General features: G+C 55.3%; 1 protein-coding gene and 1 long non-coding RNA gene across 3 annotated transcripts in view; both read left to right on the forward strand.

The window, feature by feature from the left end:
* KCNC4 (potassium voltage-gated channel subfamily C member 4) overlaps positions 1-7,218 on the forward strand; it is a 28,312-nt gene extending 21,094 nt beyond the window's left edge. The window contains exons 5-6 of one of the 2 annotated variants that reach the window (XR_011682876.1): positions 5,217-5,686; positions 6,149-7,218. Coding sequence is in view for 1 of the 2 variants with exons in the window: in XM_071450320.1 (XP_071306421.1) it covers positions 5,217-5,278 (62 nt within the window). In the remaining variant the exon portion in view is untranslated. Of the gene's footprint in view, positions 1-5,216 lie in introns of both variants that reach the window. The other variant, XM_071450320.1, reaches the window with a different exon arrangement.
* Positions 7,219-8,854: 1,636 nt separating this feature from the next.
* LOC139601347 (uncharacterized) lies at positions 8,855-11,944 on the forward strand. Its single transcript, XR_011682877.1, has 2 exons — positions 8,855-10,181; positions 10,829-11,944. It is a non-coding gene; the product is annotated as an uncharacterized lncRNA (long non-coding RNA).
* The last annotated feature ends 10,394 nt before the right edge of the window (positions 11,945-22,338 follow it).

Here is a 22,338-nt window from a genome sequence, read left to right on the forward strand (position 1 = left end):
GAAGCAGGAGGAGCTGGAATATCCCCAGCCCCTATCAGAGGCAAGGCCACCCTCCATGCCTTCAGTGATGTTTGGGTCAGAAATGATTTATCCAAGGTCATGAGCTGACTTTGGGGATGAGCCAAGTGTGAAACCCTGGTTTTGCAGAAGAATCAGATCAAGGTGCTCAGACTTTAGGGTTTGAGTCTCTTGGAGGTAGAGGATTAAACCCAGAGCAGCCACAGATCCCAGCAGATCCCACCCTCAGCTCCAAGGCCAGAGTGGTTTCTTGGGGTGGAAAACCTTTGGTGGACCCCCAAAATCTCATCCCCACCAGAGCCAGGAGGGTTGGGCAGGAACTGCCACGGAGCTGGCAGGATGCAATTTTTAGCTGGGGCGTTATGCAACCCTGGAGAAGGGATGACTAATGTGCAAAAAGCTCCTCTAAAACAGCCCAGCCCCGAAAGGGAGATGGAGGGATTTCAGTGGGAGGCACCAAACTGCTGAAAAAGCCACCGCATCTTGTCCCTCTTCCTCCCCGCCTTCTCCTGAGCAGGATTTGGGGGATGCAGAGGGAGAAAACAGCTTGTTGTTATTTTTAGGTGGGGTCTGGGTTGGTTCTGGGGGCGACTTAGCACAGGTTAATCCCTGGGTAAGATTAGAAGAGGAGCTGTAGTGGATCAGAGCAGACCTGTAAATATCTCTGGAGGCCAGGTTTTTATCTCAAACACTGGCCAAAATTGGCAGCCTGGAGAAGAGGACAAGAATAGAGCAGGAATATACGATACTTCCCCTGAATATCCTCGCAGGACTTATCTGTGTTTAGGGATCTGCTGGGAGCTCACGTTCCAGCCCAGGCTAAAGGCACCAAGAGAAAGCCAAATTGTTGGATTTATTCCCAAAAAAATGCATAAATCCACAGGAGTTCAGCTGCCCCTGCCCGAGCCCGAAAATGGATTTAAAAAAAAATAACATCAAGGAGTGTGCAGTGATTGTGGGACATGATAGCATGGAAATGGGATGGGATGGGATGGGATGGGATGGGATGGGATGGGATGGGATGGGATGGGATCCATGGGATGGGATGGGATGGGATGGGATGGGATGGGATGGGATGGGATGGGATGGGATGGGATGGGTGTGCTGGCAGGGAGATGGGATTGAGCAGGAATGCAGGGATGAGCATTGGGTGTGTTATAGGAATGTGTCCCTCACCTGTGGAGCAGGGGATGTGTCCTGGTGGATGTGCAAAAGTAATCACAGAGTCAGGGAATTGTTTGGGTAGGAAGGGAGTTTAAATTCCATCCCATTCCAGCTCCTGCCATGGCAGGGACACCTTCCACCATCCCAGGCTGCTCCAAGCCCCATCCAGCCTGGCCTTGGGCACTGCCAGGGATCCAGGGGCAGCCCCAGCTGCTCTGGGCCATCTGTCCTGTTCCCCACCCTCCCAGGGACAGTGGGGTGCTCAGCAGTGTGGGACCCCACAGATCTCCAGTGCCCCGTGTCCCTCTCCCCACCATGGGGACACGTGTGGTGCTCAGCAGTGGGGATGAGACCAGAGATGATGGAGCCATGGAATGGTTGGCTTGGAAGGGCCATGGGACAGCTTCCTCTAGACCAGGCTGCTCCAAGCTCTGCCCAGCCTGGCCTGGAACACTCCATAGGGGCTGGGTGATACCAGGCTGCCCTGCTGGGGTCCTCACATTCCTCTGCCCACTTTGGGACATGGGTCAGCACTTTGGGGCAAAGATTGAGTCCCTGTGACCACCCACCCCTGTGCAAGGAGCCAAACCAGAGCAGCCTTTGGCTCAGGGAGATTTGGGAGCAGCTCCCTGCCCCAGCCTCAGCTCCTTCCTTCTCTTTTCCCCCTGGAAGTCTCACAGTCCAGCATTGCGTGGAGGCTGCACCATGATCCCAGCTTGCTTGCAAAGTATTAATTTTTATTGTTGCAACAACTGCTCTGCTTCTTGGGAGATGCCTGAGAGAGCTGAGGAAATAGAAAGGCCTGTCAGGCAGGCGGGCAGGAGGTGAAGATGTCAGGAGAGTAATTGCTCTACCCAGAAGGAGCCTGTTCCTGGCTTCCTCAGCTCTGCCAGGAAAAATCCTCACTGCTTATTTGATGACAATAAAGAAAAACAGAAAATAAATAGCAACCCCATGGCTTGCCCGTGCTGAGGAGGAACAGGGAGAGCAGAGGCAGATGCAAAATAGGATGCAGAGGAGCTTATAAATAGGAGCCTCCCAGCTCCCAGTCTGTTACTTCCTTACCTCCACCCGGGCAACTGAGCCCAACATTTTACCCATGGAAAAGGTAAATGGGGGCTCAGAAAGGATCTGTGAGCTCCTAGGAAGGGGGTGACACTTCCTCCTCTGTAGGACAGGCAGGGCCAGGGCACCTGCTCACATTCCAGGCTAAAGGCACCAAGAGAAAGCCAAGTTGTTGGATTTATTCCCAAGAAACTGCATAAATCCACAGGAGTTCAGCTGCCCCTGCCCAAGCCCGAAAATGGCTTTAAAAAATAACATCAAGGAGTGTGCAGTGATTGTGGGGGCATGGCAGCATGGAAATGGGATGGGATGGGATGGGATGGGATGGGATGGGATGGGATGGGATGGGATGGGATGGGATGGGATGGGATCCATGGGATGGGATAGGATGAGAAGGAATGGGATGGGATGGGATGGGATGGGGTGGGATGGGATGGGATGGGATGGGATGGGATGGGATCCATGGGATGGGATAGGATGAGAAGGAATGGGATGGGATGGGATGGGATGGGGTGGGATGGGATGGGATGGGATGGGATGGGATGGGATGGGATGGGATGGATGGGATGGGGTGGGATGGGATGGGATGGGATGGGATGGGGTGGGGTGGGATGGGATGGGATGGGATGGGATGGGTGTGCTGGGTCTCGTTCCTGGCAGGGAGATGGCATTGAGCAGGAATGCAGGGATGAGCATTGGGTGTGTTATAGGAATGTGTCCCTCACCTGTGGAGCAGGGGATGTGTCCTGGTGGATGTGCAAAAGTAATCACAGAGTCAGGGAATTGTTTGGGTAGGAAGGGACCTTAAATTCCATCCCATTCCAGCTCCTGCCATGGCAGGGACACCTTCCACCATCCCAGGCTGCTCCCAGCCCTGTCCAGCCTGGCCTTGGGCACTGCCAGGGATCCAGGGGCAGCCCCAGGGGGTTGGGGCTGGGCACCTGTGCCAGGGCCTGCCCACCCTGCCAGGGAACAATTCCTGCCCAATATCCCATCCATCCCTGCCCTCTGGCAGTGGGCAGCCATTCCCCCTTCTCCAAAGTCCCTCTCCAGCTCTCTTGGATCCCCTTCAGGCCCTGGCAGGGGCTCTGAGCTCTCTCTGGAGCCTTCTCCTCTCCAGGTGAGCACCCCCAGCTCTCCCAGCCTGGCTCCAGATCAGAGGGGCTCCAAATGCTCCTGATGCTGGAGCCAGGGCTGGGCCAGCTCTGCAGGTGGGCTCTCCCCTGAGCAGGGCAGAGTCCCCCCCCTGCCCTCCTGCCCAGGCTGGGGGATCACCTGGGGGTCCAGCACACGTGGCTGGGGAATGCTGAGCTGCTCCAACACCCCCAAATCCTCCTCCTCAGGGCTTCTGTGCCAGAGCAGAGCAGAGTGGGGCCAACCCAAACATTGTGCTGGCACAGCTGGCACAGCTGGCACAGCTGGCACAGCTGGCAGCCCCCCCAGCAGCACTTCAGGCTGCTTGAGGAGATGCTCCCAGTGAGAGGGCAGGACTGGGTGAACTCCCCATGAGGGGAAATCTGGGGGGGATGGCTCTGAGAGCAGCACAGCAAACCTGGGGGTATTTGGAGCTGAGCTGTGCCAGGCTGTGCCCAGCAGCCTGCCTGGCTCAGGGCAGCACTCTGTGCAGGGTGGTGGCAGATCTGCAGCCAAAAATAGGCTTGAGGAAAGGGCAGCACATCACTGAGGGGCTGTGAGGGTGAGAGCAGAACAGAGCTGGCACCCAGAAGCCAAGACAGGAGGGCTGTTTGCTCATGGTGCCTTTGTCTGGGGGACAAAAAAAAAAAAAAATAAAAAATCTGGGCTGTTGTTATTTATTTTTAGTCGTGCTAATTTCTTTCCTAGGCTGGGAAGCTGCTTTCCAAGGCAGGTCCCTGGAGGCTGTGGGCAGCAGGTCTCAAGCTCACACACAAAATGGCTTTGAACAGGGAGGAGGAGATGGGAGTTAAAAGCCAAGTCGTGCCCCTGGTAAATCAATCGACCTGATGGGGAATGTTTCTAGCAGGACACAAACCCTGCCAAGAGCTTTTAGCTGCTTGCAGGAGTGACTGAAGCAAGAGCTGGGGTCTTTTTCAGCAGCTGCTGCCTGTGTGGGCACTGCTGGTCCCCAGATTGCTGCAGGGGATTGTTGTTGGGTCCCCAAACTGTTTTGGCTTTGGAGGTGGGGAGCTCTCCTGGCAGCTCAGGGAGGAAAACTCCTTCCATCCCTGGGAGTTTTATGGGATGTGAGGTTTGAAAAGCCTCCATGCCTGGGCATTGCTCACCCAGTGCTGCTCCATGGAGAAGGAAACCTTTATTTTGTGGGAAAGGAGGAGTTTTTGGAGCTGTGTTGGGTCAAACTCACGAGCAGGAGCTGGGGGTGAGGTTTAAAGCAAAATTCCATGGTTTATCAGGTGGATCAGGAGCTGTCTCCCTGCCTGACAGCCCCTTGCCTGGAAACTGGGCCCTGGCACATGGGGAGAGGCGGGGGGTGACTCAGAGCTCCAATCAATGATAATTAATTCAATGATAACAAATGAGAGGGAGAGAGGGAGAAGAAAAAAACACAGAGAGATTAATGCACCAGGCTTGGCTTTGGGACATCTGGTTTGGGGTTGGCTTGGGAGGTTTTGGGCAAGAGCAGCTTTCTGGGAGGAGAGGATTGACAGGGATGTGGTGAGGGCGATGCTTTTCCCCCTGCTTTTCATTTGTACCCTCAAAATCACCCTGATTCCATGCATGCTTTCTCATGGAGAATCATTTCCCAAGTCTCCATCTCTGCCACCATCCTGAGGCTTTTTGAAACCATTTTTCCCTGACTTGCAGATGCAACAGCAGCATTTTAACCCTCTGAAAAAGCCCCCTTTACTTTGTGGTTACTCTGGGGTCCCCTGGAAGCTCAGTGTCCCTCTCCCTCTCCTATTTCTCCCCCTACACACCTCATGGAAGCAAATCTCTAATTCTGTGTTTAATGTTTATGTCTTTAATTGCAGATTCCTGCCAGGACACCCTCGCTGCCAGTTACCCCCAGGGTGAGGTGGTCACCTTCTCCTGAGCCCCAGCTGGCTGCAGGCAGTGCCCTGGCCAGGGATGCCTTCCCCAGGGGATCCCTCCCCAAGGTGGGAGGAGGCTCTCCCTGGGGCCAGGGGATGCTCTTCCTAAGGCTGAAGGATGCATTCCTCCAGGGATGTTCTCCCCAAAGCCCAGGGATGCTTTCCCCAAGCCTGGGACATGCATTCCTCCAGGGATGCTCTCCCTGAGACCAGGGGATGCTCTCCCTCAGGCTGGGACATGCATTCCCCCAGGAATGTCCTCCCCAAAGCCCAGGGATGCTCTCCCCAAAGCCCAGGGATGCTCTCCCCAAAGCTGGGACATGCATTCCCCCAGGGATGTCCTCCCCAAAGCCCAGGAATGCTCTCCCCAGGGCTGGGACATGCATTCCCCCAGGGATGCTCTCCCCAAGGCCCAGGGATGCTTTCCCCAAGGCTGGGACATGCATTCCCCCAGGGATGCTCTCCTCAAAGCCCAGGGATGCTCTCCCCAAAGCCCAGGGATGCTCTCCCCAAAGCTGGGACATGCATTCCTCCAGGGATGCTCTTCCCAAGGGAGATGCTCTCCCCAGGGCTGAGGAATGTCCTCCCCAAAGCCCAGGGATGCTCTCCCCAAGGCTGGGACATGTATTCCCCCAGGGATGCTCTCCCTGAGACCAGGGGATGCTCTCCCCAAGGCTGGGACATGCATTCCCCCAGGAATGTCCTCCCCAAAGCCCAGGGATGCTCTGCCCCAGGCTGGGACATGCATTCCCCCAGGGATGCTCTCCTCAAAGCCCAGGGATGCTCTCCCCAAAGCTGGGACATGCATTCCCCCAGGGATGCTCTTCCCAAGGGAGATGCGCTCCCCAAAGCCCAAGGATGCTCTCCCCAAGGCTGGGACATGCATTCCCCCAGGGATGCTCTCCCCAGGGCTGGGACATGCATTCCTCCAGGGCTGCCCTTCCCAAGGAGCTTTCTCTCCCCAAAGCTCCATCCCCTGGGGGTGTTGGCAGCTGGGTCCCCCCAAGAGGTGCCACAGAGCAGCAGGGCTGGGGGGAGGTTGGGGACAGCCCCATTCCCCTTCCTGGTGCCAGCCCTGCCACGGCCACGCTGCCCCTGCACCCCCTGGGCTGCCCCCTCCCCTGCCCACGCTTCTGGCTGCACCTCACCCTGCACATCTGGAGATCCAGCTGCTCACCAGGGCATCTCTGCACCGTGCCCTGACCCCTCCGGCATCACACGGACACTGGGACCTCCTCCAGGCACTCCAGGGGGACAAAAGCTCCACTCTGGGTGCCCCTCCAGGGTGACAAAGGCTCCTCTGCAGGTGCCACCCCAGGTGCCACAGGCTCCACTGAGGGTGCCACTCTGGGGTGCCAAAAGCTCTGCTCCGGGTGCCACTCTGGGGTGCCACAGGCTCCATTGAGGGTGCCACTCTGGGGTGCCAAAAGCTCTGCTCTGGGTGCCACTCCAGGGTGACAAAGGCTCCGCTCTTGGTGACACTCCAGGGTGCCAAAAGCTCTGCTCTGGGTGCCACCTCAGGGTGCCAAGGGCTCCACTCTGGGTGCCACTCCAGGGTGCCAAAGGCTCCACTGAGGGTGCCACTCCAGGGTGTTAAAGGCTCTGCTCTGGATCCCACTCCAGGGTGCCACAGGTTCCATCCTGGGTGCCACTCCAGGGTGCCACAGGCTCTGCTCTGGGTGCCACCATGGCCCCCTCCCACGGGTGCTGGTCCCAGGGGCACGGGGGGGCCCAGAGGAGGGGTTGGGGTGCAGGGATGGGGATGGAAGCAATAGGAGAGCGAGGTGTGGGGATCCCTGGAGGGGTCAGGGTCCTTCCAACGCTGTTCCATATCTCTGTGACCAAGGCAATACTACTCCTGTCCGTCTGTCCTGTGCGCATGCCTGTCCAACGTGTAGAGTTCCAATAAAGTCATCCATGAGCTGAGTCAGCTCCCCTACCCCTCCTGCCTCCTTGCCTCTGGCTCTCCATGGAGAACGAGACCTTATTTTGTGGGAAAGGAGGAGTTTTTGGAGCTGTGTTGGGTCTGCAGGGTTGAACTCATGAGCAGGAGCTGGGGGTGATGTTTAAAGCAAAATTCCACTGCCCTCTGTGTGCCCAGGGAGTCCTGTGCCAGCCCTGGCTGTCCCTGGAGGTAGGAATGGGGATTTTGGCCATGGAATTGCCTGGATGATGCCTGGATAACCTCGAGGGAGGGAACAGCCCTGGCACTGTCACTGAGCAGGACCTGCCATCAACAGCCAGGGCCTGCAGTGGGAAGGAGGCACAGGAGCCCTCAGGGAGCTCCAGTGCAGCTGCACAGAGCTGGGGGTGACACTGGAGACCCTCAGCTTCCCCAGCACCACCTGGCCCTGGCTGGGATTCTTCCTCCCTGCTCTGCTCTTGTGAGATCCCAGCTGGAATGCTGCATCCAGCTCTGCTGCCCCCATGTGAGATCCCAGCTGGAATGCTGCATCCAGCTCTGGTGCCCCCATCAGTAAAAGGACGTGGAACTGTTGGAGCAGGTCCAGGAGAGGCCATGAGCTTGATAAAGGGACTGGAGCAGCTCCCCTGTGGACACAGGGTGGGATGGCTGGGGCTGTTCAGCCTGGAGAAGAGAAGGTTGTGTGGAGACCTCAGAGCCCCTTCCAGGAGCTGAAGGGTCTACAGGGAAGATAGAGGATGACTGTTCATCAGGAACCAGAGTGAGAGGACAAGGGGCAATGACTTAAAGCCAAAAATGGGAAATTTAAGTTTGATTTTGGGAAGGAATTCTTCCCTGTGAGGGTGGGCAGGCCCTGGCACAGGTGCCCAGAGCAGCTGTGGCTGCCCCTGGATCCCTGAGAGTGTCCAAGGCCAGGCTGGACAGGGCTTGGAACAACCTGGGCTAGTGAAGGTGTCCCTGCCATGGCAGGGGTGGCACTGGGTGAGCTTTGAGGCCCCTTCCCACCCAAACCATTCTGGGATGCTGGGATCCATATGGTGGCTGAGCTCCTTGTTTTCCCACACAGCTTGGAGAGGAGCCCACGCTGCAAAGCCCAGGGCAGAATCATCCTCATGACCTCCTCATGACCTCCTCATGACATCCCCGTGACATTCCTGTGACATTCCTGTGACATTCCTGTGACATCCCTGTGACATTCCTGTGACATCCCTGTGATATTCCTGTGACATCCCTGTGACATTCCTGTGACATTCCTGTGACATCCCTGTGACATTCCTGTGATATCCCTGTGACATCCCTGTGACATTCCTGTGACATTCCTGTGACATTCCTGTGACATCCCTGTGACATTCCTGTGACATTCCTGTGACATCCCTGTGTCCTCCCCGTGACATCCCTGTGACATCCCTGTGATATCCCTGTGACATCCCTGTGACATTCCTGTGACATTCCTGTGACATCCCTGTGACATTCCTGTGACATCCCTGTGACATTCCTGTGACATTCCTGTGACATCCCTGTGACCTCCCCATGACCTCCCTGTGACATCCCCATGACATCCCTGTGACATCTCTGTGATATCCCTGTGATATCCCTGTGACATCCCTGTGACATTCCTGTGACATTCCTGTGACATCCCTGTGACATTCCTGTGACATCCCTGTGATATCCCTGTGACATCCCTGTGACATTCCTGTGACATCTCTGTGATATCCCTGTGATATCCCTGTGATATCCCTGTGACATCCCTGTGACATTCCTGTGACATCCCTGTGATATCCCTGTGACATCCCTGTGACCTCCCCGTGACACCCCTGTGACATCCCTGTGACATTCCTGTGATATCCCTGTGACATTCCTGTGACATCCCTGTGACATCCCTGTGACATCCCTGTGACCTCCCCGTGACATCCCTGTGATATCCCTGTGATATCCCTGTGATATCCCTGTGACATCCTTGTGACATCTCTGTGACATCCCTGTGACATCCCTGTGACCTCCCCATGACATCCCTGTGACATCCCCGTGACCTCCCCGTGACCTCCCCGTGACATCCCTGTGACATTCCTGTGACATCCCCGTGATATCCCTGTGACATCCCTGTGACCTCCCTGTGACATCCCTGTGACATCCCTGTGACATCCCTGTGACCTCCCTGTGACATCCCTGTGACATTCCTGTGACATCCCCGTGATATCCCTGTGACATCCCTGTGACCTCCCTGTGACATCCCTGTGACATCCCTGTGACATCCCTGTGACCTCCCTGTGACATCCCTGTGACATCCCTGTGACATCCCTGTGACATCCCTGGCTGGGGAAGGCCCTGCAGAGCTGTCCCCAGCTCTGGCCAGCAGGGAGGAGACACCAGCACTGCTGGGGCCACCTTTGGTGTCAGAGGGAGCACCAGGATGGTCCTGCTGAGCTGCATGGGCCACCCTGACCTCATCCCTGACTCCAGGGCTCATCTTTCACACCCTTTTGGGGCTGTGCCCTCCTAGAGCCCTTGGAGAACTGCAGGGACCTGGCACAAGCCTGGATGCTCCAAATCGCTGCTGCCATCAGCTGAGGGGTGCAGCTGACACCTCCTCTGGAGATCTGAGACCTCCTCTGGAGATCTGACATCTCTTTTGGGGCTCCACCTTTGACAACAACACGAGGTCCTTTATTTGGGAGTGGTGGTGTGGGAAGAGCCTGGGATGGCTAAAACCAGTGAGGGAACTGAAGAGGAGCCCAGAGACTGGGAAGAAAACATTCCCAAATGTGAGTGATCAGTGGCAGGGGGCCAAAGAGCAATTACAGAGAGGGGAGAGAGCCTTTCCAGAGGAGGCTTCGCTTCCTGCTGGCCTGCAGAGCCCTGGGGAGAGCCCTGTGGTGCTGCCAGTGTGCCAGGGATGGATCACAGGGACCCTGCTGGGTGCCAGGGCTGGCTGAGAGGGGGCCTTGGTCAGGGTGTGCTGAGCCCTGCATGCCCCAGGTCCTGTCAGGGGTGTTGGTCAGTGTAGGGGTGTCGGGGGGTAGGAGTGGGGATGGATGGAGAGGAGAGATCTCTGCAGCCAGGGCTGGGAACTTGGGGTTATTGCAAAGGGCCTGGGTGCAGGGCCCTGCTGGGAGCTGCCAGCCACAGCTGGAGCAGGACTGAGAGAAGAGAGGGGGAGAGAGGATGAGAGGGTGAGAGAGTAAAAGGGTAAGAGCATAAGGGAGTAAAAAAAGTTAAGAGAGCGAGGTTCCCGTTACAATACCATAAATCTTCTTCTGTGTTGAATATTCTGATTCTCACTAACCAATCTAGTACAAGATACAAATCCTATGGCATTTACATACAGCCTGTAAGAATCATTACATTACCACACTGTGTTACATTTTAAACCCTAAAAACTCCTCTTTGGGCCCCTTCTGCCAAGGGTAGGGTCTGCTCTGCCCCTTGGGCCTGTCTGCAAGCAGAGGGTGTTGTTCCATCAAAAGGGGATCACCTTCAGCCGGCCACACCATTGTTTTCCAGCTGTTCAGTAACTGAGGGATCTCAAAGCTTGCTTTCATTTCAATCTCGCTTCTAGTTTCCATATTCTCCAAATCTTTTGCCAGACAATCATATTTATAAGGCTTTCCTGTTCCATCTTCCCCAACAGGTCAGGGTGTGCCAGGCTCTGCATCACCAGGACCTGTCAGGGACAGGGAGCACTTGGAACACCTCAGCAGAGCTCAGCACCTGCCCAGGGTACCCTCAGGTGACCTTGAGGGGACAGGAGCCTCCCCTGAAATGGAAAATGCAAACCCCCTCCCTCTGAATTGTTATAAATTTGAAATTAAGGGGCTCTCAGGCAAAAAATATGGGAGCAGGAATAACAGTTCTTTATTAGGGAAGAAAAGAAAAGGATAAAATAAACAATGCAGTAAACCAAACCAACACTGCCAGAGTCAGAACCCAGCCTGACACCCTGTGGGTCAGGGTGTGGGCAGCAGAACCATTGGAATTGTGGCTCAGCCCTCCTGCAGTGTCAGGGCTGGTTCTGCTGGAGCAGGGATCCTGGAGAAAGGTGCAGTCTCTTCCTCTGAAGATCCAGGGGCAGAGGCAGCTGCTGCTCCTCTGGGCAATCCAGTGCAGAAGCTGTGCTGGTGTTCCAGAATCTCCAGATTCTATCCAGGTAGGAATGCTTGGCTCCTCCCTCTGGGCTCACATCTCCCAATGGGATGCTGTAGTTCTTATCAGCCATGCAGGGACATTCAATGGCTGTTATCAGCAGATGTCCCCTCCTGAGGGAGGAGTGGGTGTGGGAGAGATAAGGAAATCTGCCCATGAACAGAAGACAAAAATAGAATCCATCTTGCCTTGCAATCTGGGACAAGAGCAACAGTTCCTGGAGGGGGCAGAAATGCCAAAGGGGAGCAGGAAGGTCGGTTTATCAGAGGATTCCAAACCTTTTCTGGACCCAGGCATCCTCCCCCTCGCTGGGCAGTGCTCCTGGCACTGATGATCCTCAGCTCTGGGCGGTCCCAGGCATGCCCGGCCCAGGCTGGCAGGGTTTGGGGTTCTGTCAGTGCCACCGCTTGTTTGGAGCTGCAAGACTTGGATTGCAGAGCTTTTGGCACGACTCTGCTGCTGGCCCAGGTCCCTTGGCTCTCCATCCCTCTAGGTGTGAATCCAGCCAAGTGGGAGAAGGGAGACAAGGGATGAGGACAGATCCTGGCATGCCCTGACACCAGCCCCTTTCTCTTCCCAAATAAAAATCACCATTTCCCCCATCCTCCCAGAGCATTTTTATTTCCTTTGCTTTATTTTTGAAGCCAAGGAGACACATGGAGCACCTGGGGACACAGAGCTGGGAGGGAGCAGGGCAGAAAGGCCCCGTGGGGGGGGGACAGTGACAGCATCCCTGGCTCGGGCATGGGATTAACCAGCAGGTGCACTTAAAGGAATTTTAATCAACAAAAGATGGGGCTGTCAGTGAAAACAAGTGCGAGGCTCTGGGGCACCGGGCCAAGGGATGAGAGCAGGGTTTTTAATCTAGGAAAGTACCTGCTGGGAGGGAACAGCCTGGATGTGGCTGGGGAAGGAGCTGCAGGCAGCCAGGGAAAACCTGAGCTGTGAGAGGCTTTCCCCCAGAGCCAGGCCCCTCCTGCAGTGGAGCTGGTGGGGAAAGGGATGGGTGCTTTGTGAGGGGTTGTTGGGATCCTCCACAGCTGCTTTGTGCCCACTTCTAAGTGGAGATGTTTGATCAGCCCTTTCAGAGAGGGAGATTTGGTGGGGGGATAAGGAGGGGTTGTTTTCGCTCTGATGGATGTGGGATAAGGCTGGAGCAAAGCCTGGGGGAAGGGCAGAGGAGCTGAGCATCCAGCTGTGAGCAGGAAGGGCCAGCTCTGGGCAAGGAGGGGCTTCAGAGCTTCAGGAAGGGCCAGAGCATGGGGAGCACCCTAAATCCCACCCTGGGCAGGTGAAAATCCCTGCATCCCTCTCAAACTGCACTCCACGTGGTGAAGGCTGCCCTGGCCTCACACCACATCACCTTGGGGATTTTGGGAGGGGGATTTTGGGAGGGGGAGGTTCCCTGGGGCCAGGTGTGACTCCTCCTTCCCACTGCATACCTGTGAGAGATGAGGAGTTGATTCCTGCTCTGATCCCAGCTCTGAGCTGAGGACAGCTGTGCCTGGGGGCTGAACTGGGAGCACTGGGCAGGTCCTGAACCCCCCCAGAGCAGCTCCCCAGCCCCCCCACATCTCTGGTGCAGCTGAGGTCACCGGCCATGGCCTTGGAGCGAGGATGGTGAAGGTGAGGATGGGATTCAAGGTTCCTGTTCAGTTTGGGATCAGTGGGATCCTATGAACCCTTTTCCCCTGCAGAGCCCCAGCCTCGTGTGCTGGATGGATCTTGGCATCAGGTGGGGTCCCCTGCCCCAGCTCGGGGTGATCAGAGACCCCTGGGTCCAGCCTCTGTCCAGCTTCCTGGAACCTTTATTCATGGAACACAATTATGGAATTGTTTGGGTTGGAAGAGACCTCAAAGCTCATCCAGTGCCACCTCTGCCATGGCAGGGACACCTTCCCTGCCCCACGCTGCTCCAAGCCCCATCCAGCCTGGCCTTGGGCACTGCCAGGGATCCAGGGGCAGCCCCAGCTGCTCTGGGCACCTGTGCCAGGGCCTCAGCACCCTCACAGGGAGAATTCTTTCCCACTATCCCATCCATGCCTGCCCTCTGGCAGTGGAAGCCATTCCCTGTGTCCTGTCCCTCCATCCCTTGTCCCCAGGCCCTCTCCAGCTCTCCTGGAGCCCCTTTAGGCCCTGGAGGTGGCTCTGAGCTCTCCCTGGAGACTTTCCAGGCTGAGCACCCCCAGCTCTCCCGGCCTGATCCCAGCCTGATCCAATCCCGATCCAATTTGATCCCACCCCAATCCCAGCCTGATCCAATCCCGATCCCAGCCCGATCCCAGCCCAATCCCACCCCGATCCCAGCCTGATCCCACAGAGATCTCCAGCTGCTGAACCCAGAGCGTTCCCTGACTGCAGCATCCCTGCACATCCCCTCCCCAGGGATGCTCCAGGTTCTCAGTTTTAGTGTTGGGCCAGAGGATTTTGGGGTGGAGGGGAAGGGCTGGGGGTGCTCAGTGTGCCCAGTTCCCACTCTTCTAACGAGATGCAGTCTAATAAATAACTCAAGCCCCAAACAGAGTTTATTTATCACCCAGGAATGAGCAAGCCTTGCAGGCTGGTTTTGGCCAGGCCATGCCTGCCTTGCACAGATTTATTTTATTGCTCTGGCTACTCAGAGCCAATGGCCTTAATCCCATCCCTGCTGGAGGGAGATCTTAGAGCCCACAAAACCTGACCTAAGATGTTCTTTTTTTCCCTCATCCCTGCTTTGCAGTATTGTAAGATGTGTTGAAAAGCCAGATAAGCCAGGGAGAGGCTTAGGAGGGGTGCCTGGGCTTCTGGGAATGGCTGAGCCCTGAAATGGTTTCTACTGGGAAACAGGCTCTTCCCACCCTGAGCAGGGCAGGGGGGAATTTTCCACTGCAAAACCCCATTTCTCACCCACCCTAAATCTTCTGGCTGTGAGCTGGGGATGGCATTTTTCCTGCTTCGCTAGGTCCTGGCAGAAAGGAAGGTTTAAAGCAGCATCCTGGGAATGCCTCCTGTTTCCCCCACAGCTGCAAGAAAAACGAATGTAAAAATGCAGAGTTTCCCTAGAAAAATCAATCCCAGCTCTGCACCCAGCTGCTGGAGCCACCACAAAGCCACTTGGATGTGGGTTCATACCTTGCCATGGGCTTTTGAGAGCCTTTTAATTAGGAGGCAGCACTAATGAGGGTAGGAGAGTTTCCTGGATGGGGTGTTGCAGGGCAATGCCTGATGCTGGCTCCTGGCACAGCTGGGAAACCTGGATTCACTCCCTGCTCTTGAGCAAGCAGGCTCGTGCCTCAGTTTCCCCATCTGGGTGTTCTCTCCCGGGGAACGCTGAACTGCTGAGAGAATGCCTTTAGGAAAAAAAAAATAATAAATTAAGGAGGTGTTTGTGTATTCTGCAAAAAGCAGCTCTGGGAGTCAGCTGAGGACACTCCCAGCTAATTGGGAGGGGAGAGCTGGGTTTTATTTCCCTATTAGAGCCCCGGGAAGGCTGGGCTGGCGCAGGGCTGTGGGCACAGTGAGGGGCTGGCAGTGCCCACACCCCCAGGGCCCCTTTTGCTGCACCTCAATGTCTTTTTCTTGGAGGGATGACAGGAGGGAGAAGGAAAAACACGGTGCCAGTGTGGCAGCAAGGTTCCCCCTCCCTCAGCTGTCCCCAGCCCCCTTGGTGGGGACAGTTGGCTCCTTCCCAGCCCATGTCAGTGCCACGCACAGAGAACACAGCGCTCCTCCCAGCCAGCTGGGGACCAGGGAAAACCTTGTTTTCCTGCTTTTACACTGGGAAAAGGGCATCTTGGAGAGGTGCAACAAAGCCCCAAGGACCCGTCTGCTGCCTCCAGCAGCTCCTTCTCCATCCCTGGAGCGGGGATTTGCTGCTGCTCCTCGAGGGCTGAGACCCCACTGCCTTTTGTTTCCTTCCCCCATCCCTTCTATTTTAGCTGATTCATGGAATTCTGCTCTGGCAGCAGCGTGTTGCTTTAAGCTGTTTACTCGAGTTCAGGAGGCGACAGCTCACGGGGTATTTTTAGCTCTCCGGGTAGCGGAGCGGGATTAAAATGCAGTCAGTGTTACAGACGCTGGGGCTGAATCAGTATTCCTGCACAAGCCTCTCCGTGCCAGCCTTCTCCATTGAGTGTCTGAAAAACCCAAGTTTCCATGGAGACCCAGCTCCAGGGCAACCCGTTTTCCTTGCAAAAATAATGATGATAATAATAAAGAAAAAAATAATAAAGAAAGAAATGCGGCAGGTAGAGAGCGGGTGCCAGGGCTGGACGTGGGGTGGCGGTGGCTGGAAACCCCAATTCCTTCCTGCTGGGGTGCTGGGGCTGGGGGTGTGGGTGGGAAATGCTGGTGAAGGTGGTTGGGTGTGGGCTGTGCTGCTCGATCCACCCCATGGCCCTTTTTGGGGTTTTTGGGGCTGGGTGTGCTCCCCTGGAGGGTTCTGCTGTGCAGGAAAGGGGAAATGTGGTGCCAAGGTTGGGTTGGAATGGCGGAAACAGGAATTGTTACCCCATCTCCAGGAACTGAATGAGCCAAATCAGGAGATTCTCTTACCCATGTTGGATCTGTGGTGTCTTCTGCCTCGGGGCACCTCTGAAAGGGCTTTTTTGGGGCAGGTTTGTCTCCAGCCCAATGTATGGGAGCAGAAATGCCCCCAGAGGACACGAGGATGAAGGTGGTGGCCCAGGGTGACACCACAGGGCTGTCTTGTCTTGGTTTGCTTGTTGGCCAACGTAGAGACATCAACCATGAGACTCTCCCATGGAGAAGCGACCAAAACGTTGGGTTCTCTGTTATTTTCTAGCTTGGCACATTTCCCCCTTCATCCCCCTCTCCTGCTGCATCTTCCTTGGTAATTTGGAGGGAAAAAAGAGAAAATTCTTCATTCTTGCAGGAATTTTCTCTAACTTCTCCTGCCTGTGGTCAGGACTTACCCCAGCTGGTGCAGTGACAGTGTTGGGTGGCAAAGCAGGAGAAAACCCAGTGCTCCCAGTGTGGAGAAGATTCAGCAAGAGGGACCCACCATGAGATGGCTGTTTGGTTTTCCCAACAACCACAGCATGATTGGCCTGGGGACTTATCCAGTGGCACTCTTGGAGACCCTCCTTGGTGGGGATGTGGGCAGGGGTGAGATGCTGAACACAGGAGCTGATCTCTGCTCGTGCAGCTCCAGCACTGGGGCTGTGCCTAGGGATGATTCCCAAATGAGCCCACTGAGATCCAAACTGGAGCCACAGCATCTCCTGCCAGTTGTTTTCCCCCTGCTACAGTGGGATTTTTCCATGTGGTGACCCAGCATGTGGAAACCTCGAAAACCTGACCTGGAGCCACTTGTAGCTGCCCCAAGGGAGGCTGAAAAGCGTGATGAGATTGGGGACAAAGCAGAGACCAGCTCCCGGTCAGCCCCAGCACTGCCTCCCTGCACAGGAATGCTGCATCTGCAGGGACAGGGACATGGAAATGCTGGGCAGGATGGAGCAGGGATGGAGCATCTCTGGGGGAATGAGCTGCTCCCAGGAGCAGAAGGCTCCCCAGACCCAGATGTCCTGGTGAGGACAGGTGGGATCCAAGGAGAGGTGGAAGCTGCAGACAGACATGAGCCACCAAAGCTCTGGTGCAATCAGGCACTTCAAGGCCACGTTGTTCACAGCACAGTTCATTATTTTGATTTTCCAAACCAGTCATGAGCAGCCGTGGTTGAACAAATTGCTCCATTTTCAAAGCTGAGTTTGTGCTTTGCCATCCATTACCTGGGGAAAAATCCTGAAATCCCATCTGTGGAGAAGCTTCCTCGCTTTCTCAGAGGTGTTTTCATTAGAAGAGCAATGGGTGTTTAACATCCCGTGTCCTCCGAGCCAAATCCAACTCACAAACTTGTACCAAACCAAATGATTTTTGCTGCAGCTCCTCTCAGCCTGATTGATTAACATTCCTGCCCAAGCAAAGAAAATGTCCTGTGGAAAAGCTTCTTTTGATCTAAAAACTGTTGTCATCGGCTTTTTTTAATTGAGAACCACTTCCACTGGCACTAATAGCTGCTCCCCCAGCCCGGCCCTGTGCTCAGCACGCCTGAAACTGCTCCTTTCCAACAGATTATTTTCCAGGACTGGAAACAGCTGACATGATGGGATTTCATCTCCATTCACAGAGAATTTAGGCAGACTTGTTCCTATTCGGGCTGTGCTCAGAAAATGGGATGTTTTCCTTGTTCTCGGTAATAAAAAAGGAAAAAAGTCATTTTTCTGCCCAACTCCTTGCTTTTTGTAGTCTTGCAAACTGTGTTGATCCCCAGGGAGTCGAGAGGGTGCTGCCAGAGGCACTTTGGTGCTGGAGGGTTGTGGTTGGATCGTGGATTTGGCCGAGGTTTGGCACAGGTCAGGACAGGGCCAGCCCTCCCTGTGCTGCAGGTGTGGACATTCCCTGGGATGCGAGGTGTGATCCGATGCCCTGGGAATGCTGTCACCACAGCAGGAGTGTCCCAGGGAGTCTCCTTCTCCCTGGGTCGGGGACCACATGCCAAGGGCATTCTCTAAACGCTGCCGGGAGCTCCGCGGTAACCAGGGGCTGATTTCCTGCGTGTCTGAGGCTGCATGAAACAAATGCAAATGAATTCATTCTTATCCCTGCCTGAGCTGCTCCATTGTCAGCCTTTGTTTTCTTCCCAGCATGAGCAAGTCCCTGGCTTTGCTAAATGCTCGCAGAAAATGGGATTTGTGGAACAGCCTGCAAGGAAAACAATGAACCAACCAGCCAACCAACCAATCCCCCAAACCTACCAACCAGCCAACTAACCAACCAACCAACCAACCAACCTACCAACCAACCAATCCCCCAAACCTACCAACCAATCAACCAACCAACCAACCAACCAACCAACCAACCCATCAACCAACCTACCAACCAACCAATCCCCCAAACCTACCAACCAGCCAACTTACCAACCAACCAATCCCCCAAACCTACCAACCAGCCAACTAACCAACCAACCAACCAACCCCCCAAACCTACCAACCAACCAGCCAACCAATCAACCAACCAACCAACCCATCTACCAACCAACCAACCAATCAACCAGCCAACCAACCAACCCATCTACCAACCAACCAACCAATCAACCAACCAACCAGCCAACCAACCAATCAACCAACCTACCAACCAACCCACCCACCAACCAACCAACCAACCCACCATCCTCCAAACCAACCAACCAAACAACCAACCCACCATCCTCCAAACCAACCAACCAAACAACCAACCCACCATCCCCCAAACCAAAGTGTAGCACTCCAGATACCCACTGACTTTATTGCAGTGACCTGGCCGAGTTCTCCATGGGAGCCCGTGGCCCTTCCTGGACAAAGGAAGGTTTTTGCAGCTTCATTCAAAGGCTGCGCTCAATGTCCTTAGAGGTGTTTTCCAACCTCAGTGATTCTGTGATTCCCAGCAGTGATGGGAAGCAGGGATGGCCACACAGGGGTGGCCAGAGGCAGGTGATAATCCCAAAGTATTTAAGCCCTGGTGGGAAGCATTCTTCACTAGAGCAGAGACCCCCCTTGAGCACGGAGGGTGCAGGAGACACAGCCATGGGGAGTGTGGAGAAGTCCAAGGAGCAACTTTCGCTGTGGATCATGGAACGCTTTGGGTTGGAGGGGACCTTAAACCCCATCCCACCCCATCCCATCCCATCCCACCCCATCCCATCCCATCCCATCCCATCCCATCCCATCCCATCCCATCCCATCCCATCCCATCCCTCCTGCCATGGGCAAGGACACCTTCCACCATCCCAGGTTGCTCCAAGCCCCATCCAGCCTGGCCTTGGACACTGCCAGGGATGGATGGCTGCTCCCAGCTGGAAGAGCTACCACCCCTCCCAAACTGGCAGCAAAGGGAAGGTCAGTGGTGCCCAAGCAGCTCTGCCAGGCTGCAGCAGCTCCTCGCAGGGCCAGCCCAGCACTGTCCCCTTTGAATGTGTTTCCACTTTCCCTGCAACCCCCCCAGCCCCTCTCCAGGGGACCCCAACCCCCTCCAGCCCCTGCTTTGCATTTATAGCTGCCACTTGCAGCTCTTTTGTTGTTTTCTGCTGTTCATTTTAAAAAAAGGCAGCTGACACCATCTCACTGTTCATGGAAGGAAACTATTTAGGGACACAACCAGTGGGTTTTGGAAAACTTACCATAACGGGAGAGCTGCAGTTCCTTCCAGGCGTGCACCCTCCCTGCTCCCTGCCAGCCAGCTCTGCTCAACAGGACACTTTTAATGGGATGTTAACAACTCCAAAAAATACCAGAGAGCAGTTTCAGAGCAGAATAATTGGGAGTCAGCTGCAGCTGGGGGCTCTTCGTGCTTCCCCAGTGTTGTCCCTCTCAGAGAGGGACGTCACATTCCCGTCACTGCTTTAAGTGTCCTTGGAGCCAGTCGGGTATGTTGAAAGCCAGGGTGAGCTGAGGAGCTTGGCAGGGCTGGGATTTGTGGGGAGAAATGGCTTTTTAAGAGACTGGGGCTATAAAACAACTCATCTGGAGCAGAACTTTGGAAGAGATATAAGGAGGAGAAGGGAAGGGGCAAGTTCTCCTCTCTGGCCTTGGCTGTGGCCATGATGGGGGTGCTGTGTTGTCTCTGTGCAGCAGAATGAGAGCTCCTGCATTGCAGAAAATGATGGGGATAAATTGGGGATAGATGGTGAGGAACCCCCTTGATGTCCCCCATCCTCTGCAAAAACCCCTCAGGAGACACTGTGGATTAAAATTCCTGTTTGTGGGGCTGCTGCTCTGATCTTGGGCAGCCCCTCCTGCCCCTTGCTTGGAATTCTTGGGCTTTTGCTTCTAAATTTAGCCCTTTTGGGGCAGGAGGGGCATGGAGGAGGGTAGATGATAGATAAGGAGGAGGAGAAGCACTTCTTTCTCTCTGGGTCCATTGTCTAATCAAAGGGAGCCCGACTTTAAAGGCTCCTTGTTCAGCCGACAGGGAACATCCATCATTAAAAATGTTCAAGAGCTTTTGTTCCTCTGTACCTCTTTGAAATTGCTGCCAATGACCAGGCTTGGAGCAACCTGGTCTGGTGGAAAGTGGCCCTGCCCGTGGCAGGGGGTTGGAACACGATGGGCTTTAGGTCCCTTCCCTCCAAAACCATTCCAGGATTCCAGGATTCTAAACAGAGCCTTGGCCGTGCTGCTCCTTCCCCTTCTCATCAGGCAACACAACGGGGATCCAGCTCCTAGGAAAAGGAATTTAAATGCAGGAGATCCTTGGGCTGGGATCTCCCCACCCCAAAATGCAGCATGCAGTAGGAATTGTCTTTTTTGCATGTTCAGCCCCTCTCTCCTTTTCCTTCTGAAACTGCACAGATGTTGCTGGAGCCAGAGAGGCATTTGGGGATAAACCAGGGGTGTTTTCCTCTCTCTGGTGTGTAAAAAGGCAGCTGCTGGTGGGTATGGCCGTGTTCCTAAACCAGCTGTAACCAAAACACCAAGCCAGGGGAGGGAGGTGATGCATGGGGTGGGGGTTCAGCTCTCCGATCTGCACCACCTGTTCGAGTCAGGGTTTATTTGGGCCAGGACCCCTCTTGTCCCCTGTGATGACAGCTCTGGGGTCAGGATGGGGCCAAGACACTGCAGAGGACTCGGCTGCGGCTGCGGGGGGAGCTGCGGGCAGCGAGGGGCGGGGGGCGCCCCCATCCTTGGCCGTGCCCAGGATGCTGCTCCGGGCAGATCGATGCTAATCCCGTTGTCTGCGCTGCAGAGCCGGAACCGCCCCGAGGGCGACGGGCAGGAGCGAGGGGCAAAGCGGGATGGCTCCCGAAGGGCTCCAGCCCATCCTTGCGCCGGCTGATGCTAGAACAGTGCAACGAGGGATTCTCAACTTCCACAGTGGGCATGGAGCTGCTGCTGAGGGAAGGGCTCCTGTCTCTGGTGGTTACGGTTTGTGTCCTTCCTCAAAACCTCCCTGAAGGGAGGAAAAAAGAGAATTTTCTTAGTGAGTTCCCTCCTTTGTGAGCTCCATCCTTTGTGCACCCCAGTCGTTACTCCCGGCTCCTCTGCCCACATTTCATTGCTGCTTTTTCCCTGCACGTTTTCAGCCTGCAGGATAAAATCACCTCCAGAGCTGCCCCCCTCAACACCCCAGTGCTGCTGCATTTCCATGCGATCACACCCTTCCCAAAACTCGGCAAGAACCATTCTCCGGGTTTTTCCCCCCACATTTCCCCCGTGGAGGATGCAGGTGGATGGGTTTTGCCTGGCCTGATTGAAATTCGGCTCAGCACAGCCTGGCTGGCGATCAGTCGGGTCGGAGCGGCTGAAACGGCACCGAGGGGCCCGGCTGAGCTCCCGGGGCTGGGAACGGGCGGGACCTGCAGGGCTGGGGGGGGACCACGATCCGTCCTTACCAACGGGGCTCGTGATGGTTCCTGGATTGATCTCAGGGTGCAAAAAGAACCGACACGGCACAGGGGAATTGCAGTAATAATCAAAACAAATGCACCTTTATTGAATGACCACAGCAAAATGTGATGGAGGGATTAAGGGGGAGAAAAAGATAGAGGAAGAGAGAGAAAAGAGAGAGAAAGAGGGGGATAGAGCTACCAAACGTAGAGACGAAGTCCTTTGGTCCAGTCCAGTCGAGGATCTGCCTGTTACGTCGAGGAGATCTCAAAATCTCTCGCTAACTCAGAGGTTTTTATTGTGATAATTCTGAGGTGGGGGGAAACAGATAGTCCATGCTCTCAGCAGCAAACCAGAGCATTGTGTTCTTGGTCCAGCGGTCACAACCTGCAGGCAAACATCTCGCTTTGGTCAGCTTGCCTCCCCCACACACCTGCCCCGGGCTGGGGGTTTCAGTCCCAGTCCTTGGGAGGAGCAGAGGGGCCTTTTCACATGGGGGTTTCGTGTCTCAGTCCTTGGGAGGAGCAGAGGGGCCTTTTCACATGGGGGTTTCGTGTCTCAGTCCTTGGGAGGAGCAGAGGGGCCTTTTCACATGGGGGTTTCAGTCCCAGTCCTTGGGAGGAGCAGAGGGGCCTTT

Source organism: Agelaius tricolor, unplaced genomic scaffold, assembly GCF_023055355.1.
Source record: "Agelaius tricolor isolate 1412-34295 unplaced genomic scaffold, bAgeTri1.0.p SCAF_30, whole genome shotgun sequence".
NCBI classification, from domain to species: domain Eukaryota; kingdom Metazoa; phylum Chordata; class Aves; order Passeriformes; family Icteridae; genus Agelaius; species Agelaius tricolor.